Consider the following 15298-nt stretch of genomic DNA (forward strand, 5'->3'; position numbering starts at 1 on the left):
AGTTGCTGTGAAATAGTAATCCGTGTGCGGATGGAGAGATTGCGTCTTTTCATGAACCGGATCCCTGACGCTTAGTAGGAGCCATTTTGTGGTCTTTACAGATGTAAACACACAAAGGAAATGAAACGTACGGTATATCCGCGCTCTTTTTCTTCTTCTACGCGGGCGGGTGGTTGCTTACAGTAGAAGAAGAAGCGCTTCCTGTTCTATGGGGGCGGGTGCTTACCTTGGCGGTTGCTTGCGTAGAAGAAGAAGCGCTTCCTGTTCTGCTGGGAAAAAAGATGGCGGCTGTTTACCGAAGTTGCGAGATCGAAACTTTATGAAAATGAATCGTAATATTAATCCATATATAAAGCGCACCGGGTTAAAAGCCGCACTGTCAGCTTTTGAGTAAATTTGTGGTTTTTAGGTGCGGCTAATAGTGCGGAAAATACGGTATTTCTTTTATTTATTTATACATATATATATATATATATATATATATATATATATATATATATATATATATATATATATATATATATATATATAGCTAGAATTCACTGAAAGAGGTCTCAAGGTTGGCAGGTATGCTCTAACGGATAAAAAACTGGCAATTTGCAACGACTGCAAAAAGTTGGTTATGCGAGGAGGAACCAAGACGTCTTCCTTTAATACGAGCAATTTGATCTCCCTCCTCTTCAAGAATCATAAGGAGATACACGATGAATACAAGCGGAAGATGGATGAAAAGCAAACACCGAAAAAAAGTAGTACCACACAGTTTTCGCTTAAAGACTCCGCCGAGAAAAAACAAAAATACAACAAAAACCACCCCAAGGCGAAAGCCCACGTTGTGGTCAGGGACAACTCACGCAGTATGACAAAAGCTACGATGGAGTTTGGTGTGGCTAGTCTGCCCTGCATGGCGCACACTTTGCAGCTTGCAGTGAACGGAGGTGTCCTGTCTCAACGCAGCATTTCAGAAGCTTTGACTGACTGGTAGGCCACTTCAAGCACTCACCACTAGCTTGCAGCACATTTTTGTAACTCATACAAATACGTTAGAGCAGGGCAGATTAAACCCAGTTTATAATTTCCTGTTATACAGTATGCCAGGCCGTCTTGTACTAAAGGAGGACTATGTTATTATTTACTTTATTACTCTAGTATACTCTGGACTGAAGCTGTGTGCCTTCATTGTTTTTGTAGCTGTTGTTTTGAGGCATGTTTAAAAAAATAAATTAAAAAAATGCTCTTTGTGAAAGTCAAAGTATAGTATTTCCCATAGTTGTAGTGGGTATCAGGATTATCTCAGGGATAGCATGTCCCAAATTCCAAGCTGCTGTTTTGAGACATGTTAAAAAAAATAATGCACTTTGTGACTTCAATAATAAATATGGCAGTGCCATGTTGGCACTTTTTTCCATAACTTGAGTTGATTTATTTTGGAAAACCTTGTTACATTGTTTAATGCATCCAGCGGGGCATCACAACAGAATTAGGCATAATGATGTGTTAATTCCACGACTGTGTATATCGGTATCGGTTGATATCGGAATCGGTAATTAAGAGTTGGACAATATCGGCAAAAAAGCCATTATCGGACATCTCTAGGGTAAATAGTTCACAAGAAGAAAAAAAAGACCATTTACCTAATTTGGCACTATAAGATCAAAATGATCCCATATTTCATAATTTTTCCTTTTTCTTAGTTACGCTTAGGTCAAACGCAGCATCTCACTCTTCCCACTCATTTAAAGTTAAAGTTAAAAGTTAAAAGTTAAAGTTAAAGTACCAATGATTGTCACAAACACACTAGGTGTGGCGAAATTATTCTCTGCATTTGACCCATCACCCTTGATCACCCCCTGGGAGGTGAGGGGAGCAGTGGGAAGCAGCGGTGGCCGTGCCCGGGAATAATTTTTGGTGATTTAACCCCCAATTCCAACCCTTAGTACGAGCTGAAACTTGTGAGCCAAAAGAAGCATTTCCTGATAAACAGTTTGACACTTTACAGTCAAAAAAATAATTGACCTAAACTGACACACATTGAGGCATTGAGGGACACATGCAGTATCACTCATTGGGTTTCATAATGCATCGTTTGACCCATCATTATAACCGCTACAGGAAGCATAATTTTACTTTTTTGCAACACTTGCATTGAAATAGGAGTTCAGAACACTCATATCCCATACTGTATATAATAATAAAACATGCAGTCCTACCTCTGAGGCAGAGGAAGGTGAGGAAGTCCTCCGTCTTGGGTTTGCGTCTTGACAGGTCCTGGATGGAGGAGGACAAGGAGGAGGAAGTGGAGGTGACAAGCGACGAGAGGGAAGAGGACGAGGGCAAGGTGGTCTGTCCGCCATTAAGGCCGCCACCGCCACTTGGTTCGGCCACCTTTATGGGAGTGGTGCTGGGCGAGTTGGGCTGCGACTGAGCGAACTTCCTCTGAGCCTGCAGTCGAGGTCTAGGAAGGGAAAAATTAGAAGACAGAAGAGCATGAATCAATATGTGGGCTTTAGTTACACTTGGAATTTTCTATAGCAGGAAGACGAGATGAGTAGTTTGGTTACTGGGTTGACCCTCTAGATCCTCCAGAGAGCGTGTCCCTTAGATGAAGGCGTTAATTGCTGCGATTAACTGCTTGGCACCTCAATCTAGCATCTTGATATCTATGTGTCAAGCAACACTAACACATTAGAGCACTACACATTTAGAAAATCACTATTTACTCCTGTTGTATTGATTAAAAACACTTTTCAAATGACTTGAATGTCCTCCATTATGGAGTTCCCTTTCCCAAATGTGCCAAGAAGAGAGTTGGACAAGAGTTGTATGTCAAAAGTGTTACTTAGAGACACACACTCCGTCAATACAGGCATGACATTTATTTTTTTGATAACTTTCAGCCGTAACGGCGGAAGCAATGAGATCTCTCTCTCTGAGATATTCTTCAATTTGGAGCGGAACACACTGTGAAGAGCGAGGGCCAACGATGGGATTGTGTCTGGAGGATGCCCACGGTGTATTTGGCAAGCCGAATAAGGGCAGAGACCCCCGATTAGACTTCAATCAGGGAACAGCTCAGTGTCAAATCCTGTCAATTTCCCCGCCGCGAGACACGGGCCGGCGCTCAATACCGGAGACAATTGAGTGCACACTGGAGAAAATGACATTTGAGCATGCAGTTGCACAAGCTCGGTTTATTTATTTATAATACAACACGCGCTCAAGAAAAGTCTGCAGTTTTCACGAGATACTAATTATCCTTGTACAACAATATACAGCAACATTAGGTACACCTGCACCTAAATGTTCACTGTTTAATAAAAAGCATGTATCTTCAAAAGAAAATGAATGGTGTTTTCTCAGATAAAACCTAAATAAAAAGTAAATACTGAATTTAAAAAAAACAACACTTAAGAGGGAAATCCATGAACCAAACACTGCATTAGTTACATGATTTTAGAACAATCTAAAAATATAAAAAAATAAATATGTAATAACATCAACAAAAACACAGCAATGCATTCTTTTTTTATTGGAAAATCTAAATATATTAATTACACATGTAAAAAAAGTAAGAAGCAAGAACAATAAAAAGTGTTTAAGAAAATGTAGTTAATAATATACTTAAATTAAGCCAATCTATCCCCATTATATGCATTAGACCTTTTGCTGCGGAGGATTAAAAAAATTTAATAAATCAATTTTTTTTCAATTACGTTTGTTCTTTGTTCAATATAACCAGCCTTAATCCATTCATCCGTCCATTTTCTACCGCTTGTCCCTCTTGGGGTCGCGGGGGGTGCTGGTGGAGCCTATCTCAGCTGCATTCGGTTGGAAGGCGAGGTACACCCTGGACAAATCGCTACCTCAGCACAGGGCCAACACAGATAGACAGACAACATTCACACTCACATTCAAACACTAGGGCCAATTTAGTGTTGCCAATCCACCTATCCCCAGGTCCATGTCTATATGCATTAAACATTGAATACATCTTTTTTAAATTTATTTTAGATTACATTTTATTCTCAGGCAATATAACCAGCCTTAGTATGCATTACTATCTAAAAAAAAATCTCCTAACCGACTTTTATGTGCTCAGTTTGCACAAATGACAATAAAAAAAAAAAAAGGCTGACTGGGCCAAAAGCCAGCGATTGAGATGAAAGGGCAGTAGAGATAAGGCGGTCATGGGTCATTTTTTTGTAACAACAAAGGCATTTATGGCTATTTTAACATCGTAAAGACCCAAATAGTCTAAATCCAACAGCAGACATTCTAAAGTGTTGTTAAACATGGTGGAATAAAAGCTGGGACAAACTAGTGATACTGAAAGTGTACAGCCAACAATGGGAAGCTAATGACCGCTCGTAATTGGACACTAATTAACTGAGTGAACGCACATACATTAAAAACGTGTATTATCCACACTCAAGCCTGTCCCGTCGTGCAATAAAATTCAATTTTCCTGCAACTTAATTTCCCTGTAGATGGAGCAACGCCATTCCTAAAGAAAAGGGGAAGAGCAAAGCCTCTTTGGAAGGCGTAATAAACCTGTTTTTTTATGGGGGGCAGCCTTAAAGGGACATGCTGCACGACAACAAACACAAGCACTACAGGGACATATTAGACGTCACATGTGGATTCATTTATATACATTATTGCAGCAGGGAGGTGCCCTAATAAAAAGCATATCTCCTCTACTGATGCTGTGATAATCTGTCATAAGATCCCCCACAAGCCCTGGAGTTGATAAATAAAACAGTAACACCCAAAGCTGTGTCATTATCTCCCTCAAGGTGGCAAAACCAAATCGCTGCAGCGGCAGGAAATTAAAACAATTACAGCATCGTTTATTCAACAAATTGAAGTCCCCTCCCTTGCGATGACTAAATGACCGCCAATACTGTTGACGATCACATCTGCGTCTCTTGATTGGTACTTGATGAGGAAATGAAAGGACGCAAATAACCGTAAAAAAGTCACACACGGAGCGATGAAGACGATTACAACAGTACGGCTTGCACACAAAGTAATGACGCTTTACCATAGCAGAGTAACTGCGAAAAACACATCGCATTGACTGCATCAGTCAGACTCGCTAACAAACAACAATGGAGGATAACAAACAACAATGGAGGAGAACAGTAATGACAAAACCGTCAAAAACAACAATTACAAGTACAACCACAATCGTACCGTTATTGCAACATTGAGTCTGTTGTTAGCATGTTTTTGCTATTTCAAGCTTTGTATCTTCAAATGTTGCAATAACAAATCTGCTCAACCAATGAGTGACCATATGGTATCAACTCCACACACTTGGGACCCCAGTTTAAAGTATAAAGGTAGAAGTTAGGGCTGTCAAAAATAACGCATTAACTCAGGCGATAAATCCTCCCAACATATCAAATTAATCATGTATATATGCAGAATAATCATGCAATTAACTTTGACCACACATTCTTCTTCATGCAGCAGTCAAGGCTGGAATATACTCTTGCTTTGTGCAGCTTGAAAGGGCGACATATACATATACACATATTATATATATACACATATTATATATACATACACATATTATATATATGCACACACACACATATATATGTATATATAAACATATATATACGTATATATATATATATATATATATATATATATATATATATATATATATTTATATATGTATATATACATATATTCATATACTGCACATATATAAATATACAGGTAAAAGCCAGTAAATTAGAAAATTTTGAAAAACTTGATTTATTTCAGTAATTGCATTCAAAAGGTGTACCGTATTTTCCGCACTATAAGGCGCACCGGATTATTAGCCGCACCTTCAATGAATGGCATATTTCATAACTTTGTCCACCAATAAGCCGCCCCAGACTATAAGCCGCGCCTACGCTGCGCTAAAGGGAATGTCAAAAAAACAGTCAGATAGGTCAGTCAAACTTTAATAATATATTAAAAACCAGCGTTCTAACAACTCTGTTCACTCCCAAAATGTACGCAAATGTGCAATCACAAACATAGTAAAATTCAAAATAGTGCAGAGCAATAGCAACATAATGTTGCTCGAACGTTAATGTCACAACACACAAAATAAACATAGCGCTCACTTTCTGAAGTTATTCTTCATTCGTAAATCCTTCGTCTTCGGTGTCCGAAGTGAAAAGTTGGGCAAATTTACGATCCACTGGCAGATGTTGGCGTCGTCTGGCGCTGCCTCCTCGTCTTAGTGAAGGTGTGTTCGCCTTCTGTCATCCATTGTTCCCACGCAGTTAGCAGTCTAGCTTCGAATGCCCTGTTGACACCAATATCTAGCGGCTGGAGGTCTTTTGTCAATCCACCTGGAATGACGGCGAGTATTGAATTAAGCGCGTAAGCGTGTCTCTCAATGTGCTGTTATGAGCTAGCAAATATAACAACTACACTACCCAGCATGCAACGATAGTTACGAGCATGCGCGGTAGCCCTGAGAAGCGTTGTTGTATGCTGGGAGTTAGAATGTGGTTATGAGCACGCTGCGAGTAAACGTTGAGAACTCAGTTAACACGCCTCGTCTGCATTATTTATAATTAGACAGACAACACACTTAATAGGAGCCATTTTGGGGTCTTTACATAAACACACAAATGGAAATGAAACGTCACATATCCCAGCATGCACCGCGCGCTTCTTCGTCGTCCACTGTTCCCACGCAGTTAGCAGTCTAGCTTCGAATGCCCTGTTGACACCAATATCTAGCGGCTGGAGGTCTTTTGTCAATCCACCCGGAATGACGGCGAGTATTGAATTAAGCGCGTAAGCGTGTCTCTCGATGTGCTGTTATGAGCTAGCAAATATAACAACTACACTACCCAGCATGCAACGATAGTTACGAGCATGCGCGGTAGCCCTGAGAAGCGTTGTTGTATGCTGGGAGTTAGAATGTGGTTATGAGCACGCTGCGAGTAAACGTTGAGAACTCAGTTAACACGCCTCGTCTGCATTATTTATAATTAGACAGACAACACACTTAATAGGAGCCATTTTGGGGTCTTTACATAAACACACAAATGGAAATGAAACGTCACATATCCCAGCATGCACCGCGCGCTTCTTCTACGGGGAAAAAAGATGGCGGCTGTTTACCGTAGTTGCGAGACCTAAACTTTATGAAAATGAATCTTAATATTTATCCATATATAAAGCGCACCGGGTTATAAGGCGCACTGTCAGCTTTTGAGAAAATTTGTGGTTTTTAGGTGCGCCTTATAGTGCGGAAAATACGGTAACTTGTACATTATATTTATTCATTGCACACAGACAGATGCATTCAAATGTTTATTTCATTTAATTTTGATGATTTGAAGTGGCAACAAATGAAAATCCAAAATTCCATGTGTAACAAAATTAGAATATTACTTAAGGCTAATACAAAAAAGGGATTTTTAGAAATGTTGGCCAACTGAAAAGTATGAAAATGAAAAATATGAGCATGTACAATACTCAATACTTGGTTGGAGCTCCTTTTGCCTCAATTACTGCATTAATGCGGCGTGGCATGGAGTCGATGAGTTTCTGGCACTGCTCAGGTGTTATGAGAGCCCAGGTTGCTCTGATAGTGGCCTTCAACTCTTCTGCGTTTTTGGGTCTGGCATTCTGCATCTTCCTTTTCACAATACCCCACAGATTTTCTATGGGGCTAAGGTCAGGGGAGTTGGCGGGCCAATTTAGAACAGAAATACCATAGTCCGTAAACCAGGCACGGGTAGATTTTGCGCTGTGTGCAGGCGCCAAGTCCTGTTGGAACTTGAAATCTCCATCTCCATAGAGCAGGTCAGCAGCAGGAAGCATGAAGTGCTCTAAAACTTGCTGGTAGACGGCTGCGTTGACCCTGGATCTCAGGAAACAGAGTGGACCGACACCAGCAGATGACATGGCACCCCAAACCATCACTGATGGTGGAAACTTTACACTAGACTTCAGGCAACGTGGATCCTGTGCCTCTCCTGTCTTCCTCCAGACTCTGGGACCTCGATTTCCAAAGGAAATGCAAAATTTGCATGGTTGGGTGATGGTTTGGGGTGCCATGTCATCTGCTGGTGTCGGTCCACTCTGTTTCCTGAGATTCAGGGTCAACGCAGCCGTCTACCAGCAAGTTTTAGAGCACTTCATGCTTCCTGCTGCTGACCTGCTCTATGGAGATGGAGATTTCAAGTTCCAACAGGACTTGGCGCCTGCACACAGCGCAAAATCTACCCGTGCCTGGTTTACGGACCATGGTATTTCTGTTCTAAATTGGCCCGCCAACTCCCCTGACCTTAGCCCCATAGAAAATCTGTGGGGTATTGTGAAAAGGAAGATGCAGAATGCCAGACCCAAAAACGCAGAAGAGTTGAAGGCCACTATCAGAGCAACCTGGGCTCTCATAACACCTGAGCAGTGCCAGAAACTCATCGACTCCATGCCACGCCGCATTAACGCAGTAATTGAGGCAAAAGGAGCTCCAACCAAGTATTGAGTATTGTACATGCTCATATTTTTCATTTTCATACTTTTCAGTTGGCCAACATTTCTAAAAATCCCTTTTTTGTATTAGCCTTAAGTAATATTCTAATTTTGTGACACACGGAATTTTGGATTTTCATTTGTTGCCACTTCAAATCATCAAAATTAAATGAAATAAACATTTGAATGCATCAGTCTGTGTGCAATGAATAAATATAATGTACAAGTTACACCTTTTGAATGCAATTACTGAAATAAATCAAGTTTTTCAAAATATTCTAATTTACTGGCTTTTACCTGTATACACACACATACATACACATATATATACATATACATATACACACATATACATATACACACACACACACACATATATATATATATATATATATATATATATATATATATATATATATATATATATATATATATATATATATATATATATACACACACACATATACATACAAACACATATATACATATATATATATATATATACATACATATACACACACACACTTATATATACACACATATATACACATATATTATATATATATACACATGTATATATACATATACATATACATATATACATATATATATATATATATATATATATATATATATATATATATGATTTGACAACACTAGTAGAATTACTTGTATGGATTCAAAGAAATGTAATAAGGTAAGACCTTAACTACCAGATTAGATCAGTGCCTAATTGGGATAATACTTAAATATAATAGTTATGATTTTCTAATAAGGAGCGAATAGAATAGTAAATGTGTAATAATAGTTCGATGCTTACTCAGCAATGAAAGAAGAGAACAAATTAAATTACAGAGAATTACATTAATCAAGGCGTGACGTCACAAATGCATGGATAGCTCTTTCAAAGTCAGCCTGTGGAAGGTACTGTTTTATTTTTGCCAGGATTCCAAGCTGAAAGAAGGTAGATTTAATGACAGTTATGTTGAAATTTTGTGTTTGGTACCCCTAAAATCTAAAATTTTTTGCCAGACAAGACACGCTAGCAAAAAGGCCTAAAAAATGCAATTTAAGTAGGAAAAAACTATCCTTCCATCCATTTTCTACCCCTTGTCCCTTTTTGGAGTAGCGGGGGGTGCTGGAGCCTATCTCAGCTGCATTCGGGCGGAAGGCGGTGTACACCCTGAACAAGTCACCCCCTCATCACAGGGCCAACACAGATAGACAGACAACATTCACACTTACATTCACACACTAGGGCCAATTTAGTGTTGCCAATCAACCTATCCCCAGGTGCATGTTTTTGGAGGTGGGAGGAAGCCGGAGTACCCGGAGGGAACCCACGCAGTCACGGGGAGAACATGCAAACTCCACACGGGATTGAACTCAGGACTACTCAGGACCTTCGTATTGTGAGGCATATGCACTAACCCCAGTGCCACCAACTAATGCACAGCAATTACAGTAGGGCTCTCACAGTATTTGCTCTAATAAATAAGAATTAATAAATATATAGACCATAAGTAATAATATCTAACGCAAATAAAAAGACTCAAGATGATTTAGTAAAGGCTAGTGTAACAACAATTATAAAGTAGTACAAGCAAGCAATAACTTAAAAATAAATTAATCAAATAATGAAATTCTCCATTAAGTAGTGAGACTATGCTAACTGTGCGTAATGATCTACTTGCTATCTTAAATGCATAAGAACAATCCAAAATATGTCAGGTGCTATATGTTGGGGTTATCTTTGACTGTGCACTTCAGCTTTTATGCTATTCATTTGTAGGATCTAACTGAAATGTGACACAATGAAAAGTCCAAAGTTTCAGAGAAACAACACGTCCTTGCTGTAGGTAGAAAGGAGTTGGAGAACACATGATTTACATTGTGCTGAGTGGTAGGTAACATGAGCCTTTGATTTAGAGTCTTGCCTGCCCAGATGAGGGTCTACTTAACGTGTGTGAGTGTACATGTGAGTGTACAGTGTGTTTCCAAGCTAGAGAATAGTCACTGCTCCAGAGGGGTCGCAGGGTATGCATTACATAAATCCAAATTGGACTGATTGCCTCGGCTGGAGGAGAGCGAGGAGCGTCTGAGAGGCGCCGGGTATGGAAAGTCGAGATCCAGCAGAAGAAGAAAAAAGAAAAAGAGAGATTAGCGCAGGATGTCCCCCACCACCATCACCCCTCTTCCCCTCTAATCCACCTTTCATCTATCCCTTCCTGCTACCTCACAGTCATGCCAGCGTTCAAAGGGCCGCGCTAATGTCTAAAATTACACAGGCCGCCATGGCTGACATTGATTATCTCTGAGAGAGGCAGATGCATTTGATGCTCCATTCGACTAATAATTTATGGTTGATTAAAATAAAAATATATACAATCTCAATATTATCGTAACAATGCTGTCCATGAAAGTCAGAAGATCACACTCTTGTTTCCGTGGAAACAGATGCAACATCATGGTCATTTCACTTTACAGCAAACTGTTACAGGTGCTGGTCTAAGTATGTATTTTATGATATATTCTCAAGGGGCAATACTATAGAAATGACATTAGCACACACTTTAGAGTAGTCAGTGTATCGCTTGAGGATGCCCCACAGATGATCAATTAGATTAGTTTATTTCAAAGGGGACAATACTGTACATATACATTCACTGTACAAACATACATATACACACACTGTACATATACATTCACTGTACAAACATACATATACACACACTGTACATATACATTCACTGTGCAAACATACATATACACATATTGTACATATACATTCACTATACAAACATATATACACACACACTGTACATATACATTCACTGTACAAACATACATATACACATACTGTACATATACATCCACTGTACAAACACATACACATTCTGTACATATACAAGTACATATGCATACGTACACTCATGCACATAATCACGTTTCATTAAACATATATTAACGTTGTTGCCCTAGGGTAAACTGGGTATAACACATGGCACACTGACAAAGCTTAACCTATTGTTACTATAACAATCTACAAGGTTAATGTAGGTTGCTTCTCTTTCTTTCTCTTTCCCTCCATTTTTCTGCATTCTTTTGTATCTCAAGTTATCATTACGTATATGTATTGTTGCATTTCAACAACTGTATTGTTGATAATAGAGGTAAATTATTGGTATTGTTCATTATCAATAGCGCTATTTCTATTGGTATTTGTATTGCTCCATTTGTAGTGTAATAATGCTCATTGTCATTTCTGTATTATTTTTTTATTTTCGCTAACTGCTTATTTGATATCACTTTTACCATCATATTTGTACATGTCGTATTTGCTGATGTTGCTCTATTGTTGTTGTTGTGTTTGCTGTTGTTGTTTTTGTCTCTCTGTCTAATCCCCCTCTTGTCCCCACAATTTCCCCCTCTGTCTTCTTTTTTTCTCTCTTTCTATTCCCTCCTGCTCCGGCCCGGCTGCACCAAATGATAATATAAATACATTTAATAAAGTCAAATACAAATAAGGCAACAAGAAAAGTATCCTACACTTCTCTTTTGTAAAGTAAATCTGAACAGCCGATATGGGCATCTAGATCTACTATATGATTTGCCTGAGAAGCTGGACAGGACAAAAAAAACCCCCCAAAAAAACAAACAAAGGGGACAATGCAATTTCATTAAAACACATGACTACACATGGTTAAAAAACCCAGAATTACTCAGAAGGCTAGTTTTAATCTGTAGTCCCCTGGTTTTCATCTGTAGTCCCCTGATTGAATTGAGTTAAGGTCGAGAGAAGACCTTCCTGGCCACTCCACCTCCCCAGGGCTCCCTATAATGTTGGAAAACTGTCATTAAACCAGTCTTTCTCAAATAGTGGGGGGGCCAAGTGGGGCGCGTGTGAGCTTGAGCAACATGATTTTTTTTGCAGTACCAGAATTTGATGAAACGTATTTAAGCACTTGGCTTCACTGTAACCACGATGGGAGACGAGGAAAGACCACTGTGTTGTTCTCTCTAATGTTAATAAGCTTACAATAATATGCAGAGGTATAGTTATAACAATTGTATAGACAAATTATACTATTTATAGTCAGAGTGCAGAGTGGGGGCGGCGTGAAATATTCTCTTCTCCTTAGTTGGGGTGAAACAGAAAATATTTGAGAAGCACTGAATTTAGCCCTGTTTCTGCTTTATAAAGTTTTGGAATTCATGTTTTCTCTCAATGAACCACAGCTCCACCAGTGCAAGCAGCACTTGTGCAACCCCAGACCGTGATGCCAGCATTCTTGACTATTGACATAATTATAAAGGGACAGCGTGGTTCGGGAGATAGAAATAGTGTCAAAGCGCTTTGAGTACCTTGAAAGTAGAAAAGCGCTATCTATAACAGCATAATCCATTTACCATTTATCTTGCAACTTACTAGTTCTGCCAATTATTTTAAAATGGTAGAATATAACTGTACTTTCAAAAGTATTAAGAATATACAGTCATCCCTCATTTATCACGGTTAATTGGTTCTGGACATGGCCGCTAAAAACACATTTTTAATCAACAATTACAAATCATATATCTTCACAGATAAGCATAAAAACCTGTTTACTACCGTCTAAATCAATTTCCCAACATTTTGAGAGCCCTCTAGACACGAAGTAACACCCTTTAGTAACCTTTACAGTCTTTAAATCCAATATAGTAGTGCACGCTCTAAGTGGTTTGGTGGCCTATAATACTTTAGTGATGATATTTTTTTTAGTTTATTTAACCATTCTTATGCTTGAAAATGCTAATTTTAGCAAAAATTGTTATACTTTAAATAAAAAATAATAAATATAATATATATGCTTTGAAAAAGAAATCTCCAATGTGGTAAAGCCATAATATTTGAAGTGCAATGTGGCGAGGTAATACTGTATACTAGGGATGTAACGATATTGTAGATACCGCAGTATTGCGATTTCAGAATCTTCACAATAATGTTGTGACGCATGATGGTACCAAACAAAAACTTGGTGAGTGTAGTTTTTTTCTGGCGCTTTGGGCCAGCAATGTAGGGTCGTGGAGCACCGTAAAGGGGAGAGAAAGCGAAAGCAGGAAGTGCAGTGTGTTCCACTTCGTAGTAGATAGGAGGAATTGTTTTTTTTCAAAATCTTTCCATATCTTTTGAGTTATATTGCTAATAAACAGATGAAACAAACCCTGGCAAAAACGTAACCTCTATGGCGGAGGTATAATAAAGCACACCGCGTTCATCTGGAGCGGTCCAAGCCAAAACAGACTCAATCAAGGCGCACCGTGCCAAGAAAAGCACTTGTTGCACAGATAAGCTATTTGATAAGTTACCATCACCCGTAAAAGATGAAGCCAGCAAAGCTTAACGTCAATTTGTAAGGTGTTTGTATTATTAAAAGTTCAAATGTGAGTTAAATTTTCCGAGAAACTCATTTTTCAAGGTGATATTAAAAAAATGTCTACTGTAGAGGACACTGCACAATTATTTTCACTTAAAAATACCTGTTAATATTAATAAATATGATTAGACCATTTGAGCATTATGTTTGGGTATACTTACAGTATAGTATGTGTGTTTATCCTAAACATTCTTGCCACTTTATTTTACACACTATGGCATTTTAAAGTCCGGACAAATACCCCAATAATATCGTACCATGGCTTTAATACCGTGATGATATCGTACTGTGAGAGCTTGACACTGAAAAAAAATGTGTGTTGAAATGTGAGGAATGTAATATTTGCATAGGATACCATGCGGCGCTATAATGTGCATTCAGTTTCAGCAACCTGATATTTATGCAGAGGTGGATAGTAAAGCCTTACTTTTACAGTACTTAACATTTTGTACAAATTGTACTTGTCACAGTAGTTTTAATTTAACATACTTTTTACTTGAGTATTTCTGAGAAGAAGAAACGCTACTTTTACTCCGTTACATTGAGTTGTATTCCGATTGTTACATTTATTTAAATCACAATTTTTTATAATTATCGATTAAGGCTTGCAAAGACAGATTCTTATGTCCTGTTTCCGGCAGACACTTCACATGACTCTTGTTTCGCCAATCCAACGTAAGCAGTGGTGACGTTTGATTCCATTCACTAAACAAGCACTGAGTACAGCTACAGGAGGCTGAAATAGGTCAGTATTTTATGATAAAATAGAGGCCTACTTACTTGTTTAATAAGTATCAGAATGTTCCCAAAGAAGACACTTCATTACGTGACATGACGCCAACACATCCCGGCTGTTTGAGAGAACTGCTGAACAGAAACCTCCTAAAACAGTTGACTAAAAAAGCGTTCTTTTAGTATGTGTCTGATGATCTTGATAACCACAAGTATCATTTAAACACATTAAAACATTATCACAACATCAAAAAGCAGTGGAAAGTTGTACTTGTTGGTTAGATCCAAAGCTTTAAAGTTACTAGCGCTAGTAATGTAGCATTATCTTCTTCTACTGCATTTACATCTAACATAGCTAAACAAGCTGAAATGACCACAATCGCCCCATAGTGTACGAGGGACACACTGCGTATGGCCATAAGTCACATTAGAGATAGTAGCATGGAAACTAGAACTTCACATGTAGCTGTGAAAATAGAAGAAACTGAATTATTTGACAAATCAGACTAATTAGGCACATAGAAACGTACTGACTGTAAAAAGGGACATGAAATCTTCAATGATTACTTTTAAACTAGTAAAAATAATATTATATAATGTGCTGTCATGTGTGTCAGTAGAAATGTTCACATTTCATCTTACTTGAG

At 38.5% G+C, this 15298-nt stretch overlaps 1 protein-coding gene across 3 annotated transcripts in view; it reads right to left on the bottom strand.

The window, feature by feature from the left end:
• The window catches only part of jarid2b (jumonji and AT-rich interaction domain containing 2b), a 225897-nt gene that overhangs the window by 57179 nt on the left and 153420 nt on the right, over positions 1 to 15298 (bottom strand). For 2 of the 3 annotated variants that reach the window (XM_061966898.2, XM_061966899.2), the window contains exon 4: positions 2211 to 2455. In XM_061966898.2, coding sequence (XP_061822882.1) covers positions 2211 to 2455 — 245 coding nt within the window. The remainder of the gene's footprint in view (positions 1 to 2210; positions 2456 to 15298) is intronic. The other variant, XM_061966900.2, reaches the window with a different exon arrangement.

Source organism: Nerophis lumbriciformis, linkage group LG11 (genome assembly GCF_033978685.3).
Source record: "Nerophis lumbriciformis linkage group LG11, RoL_Nlum_v2.1, whole genome shotgun sequence".
NCBI lineage: Eukaryota > Metazoa > Chordata > Actinopteri > Syngnathiformes > Syngnathidae > Nerophis > Nerophis lumbriciformis.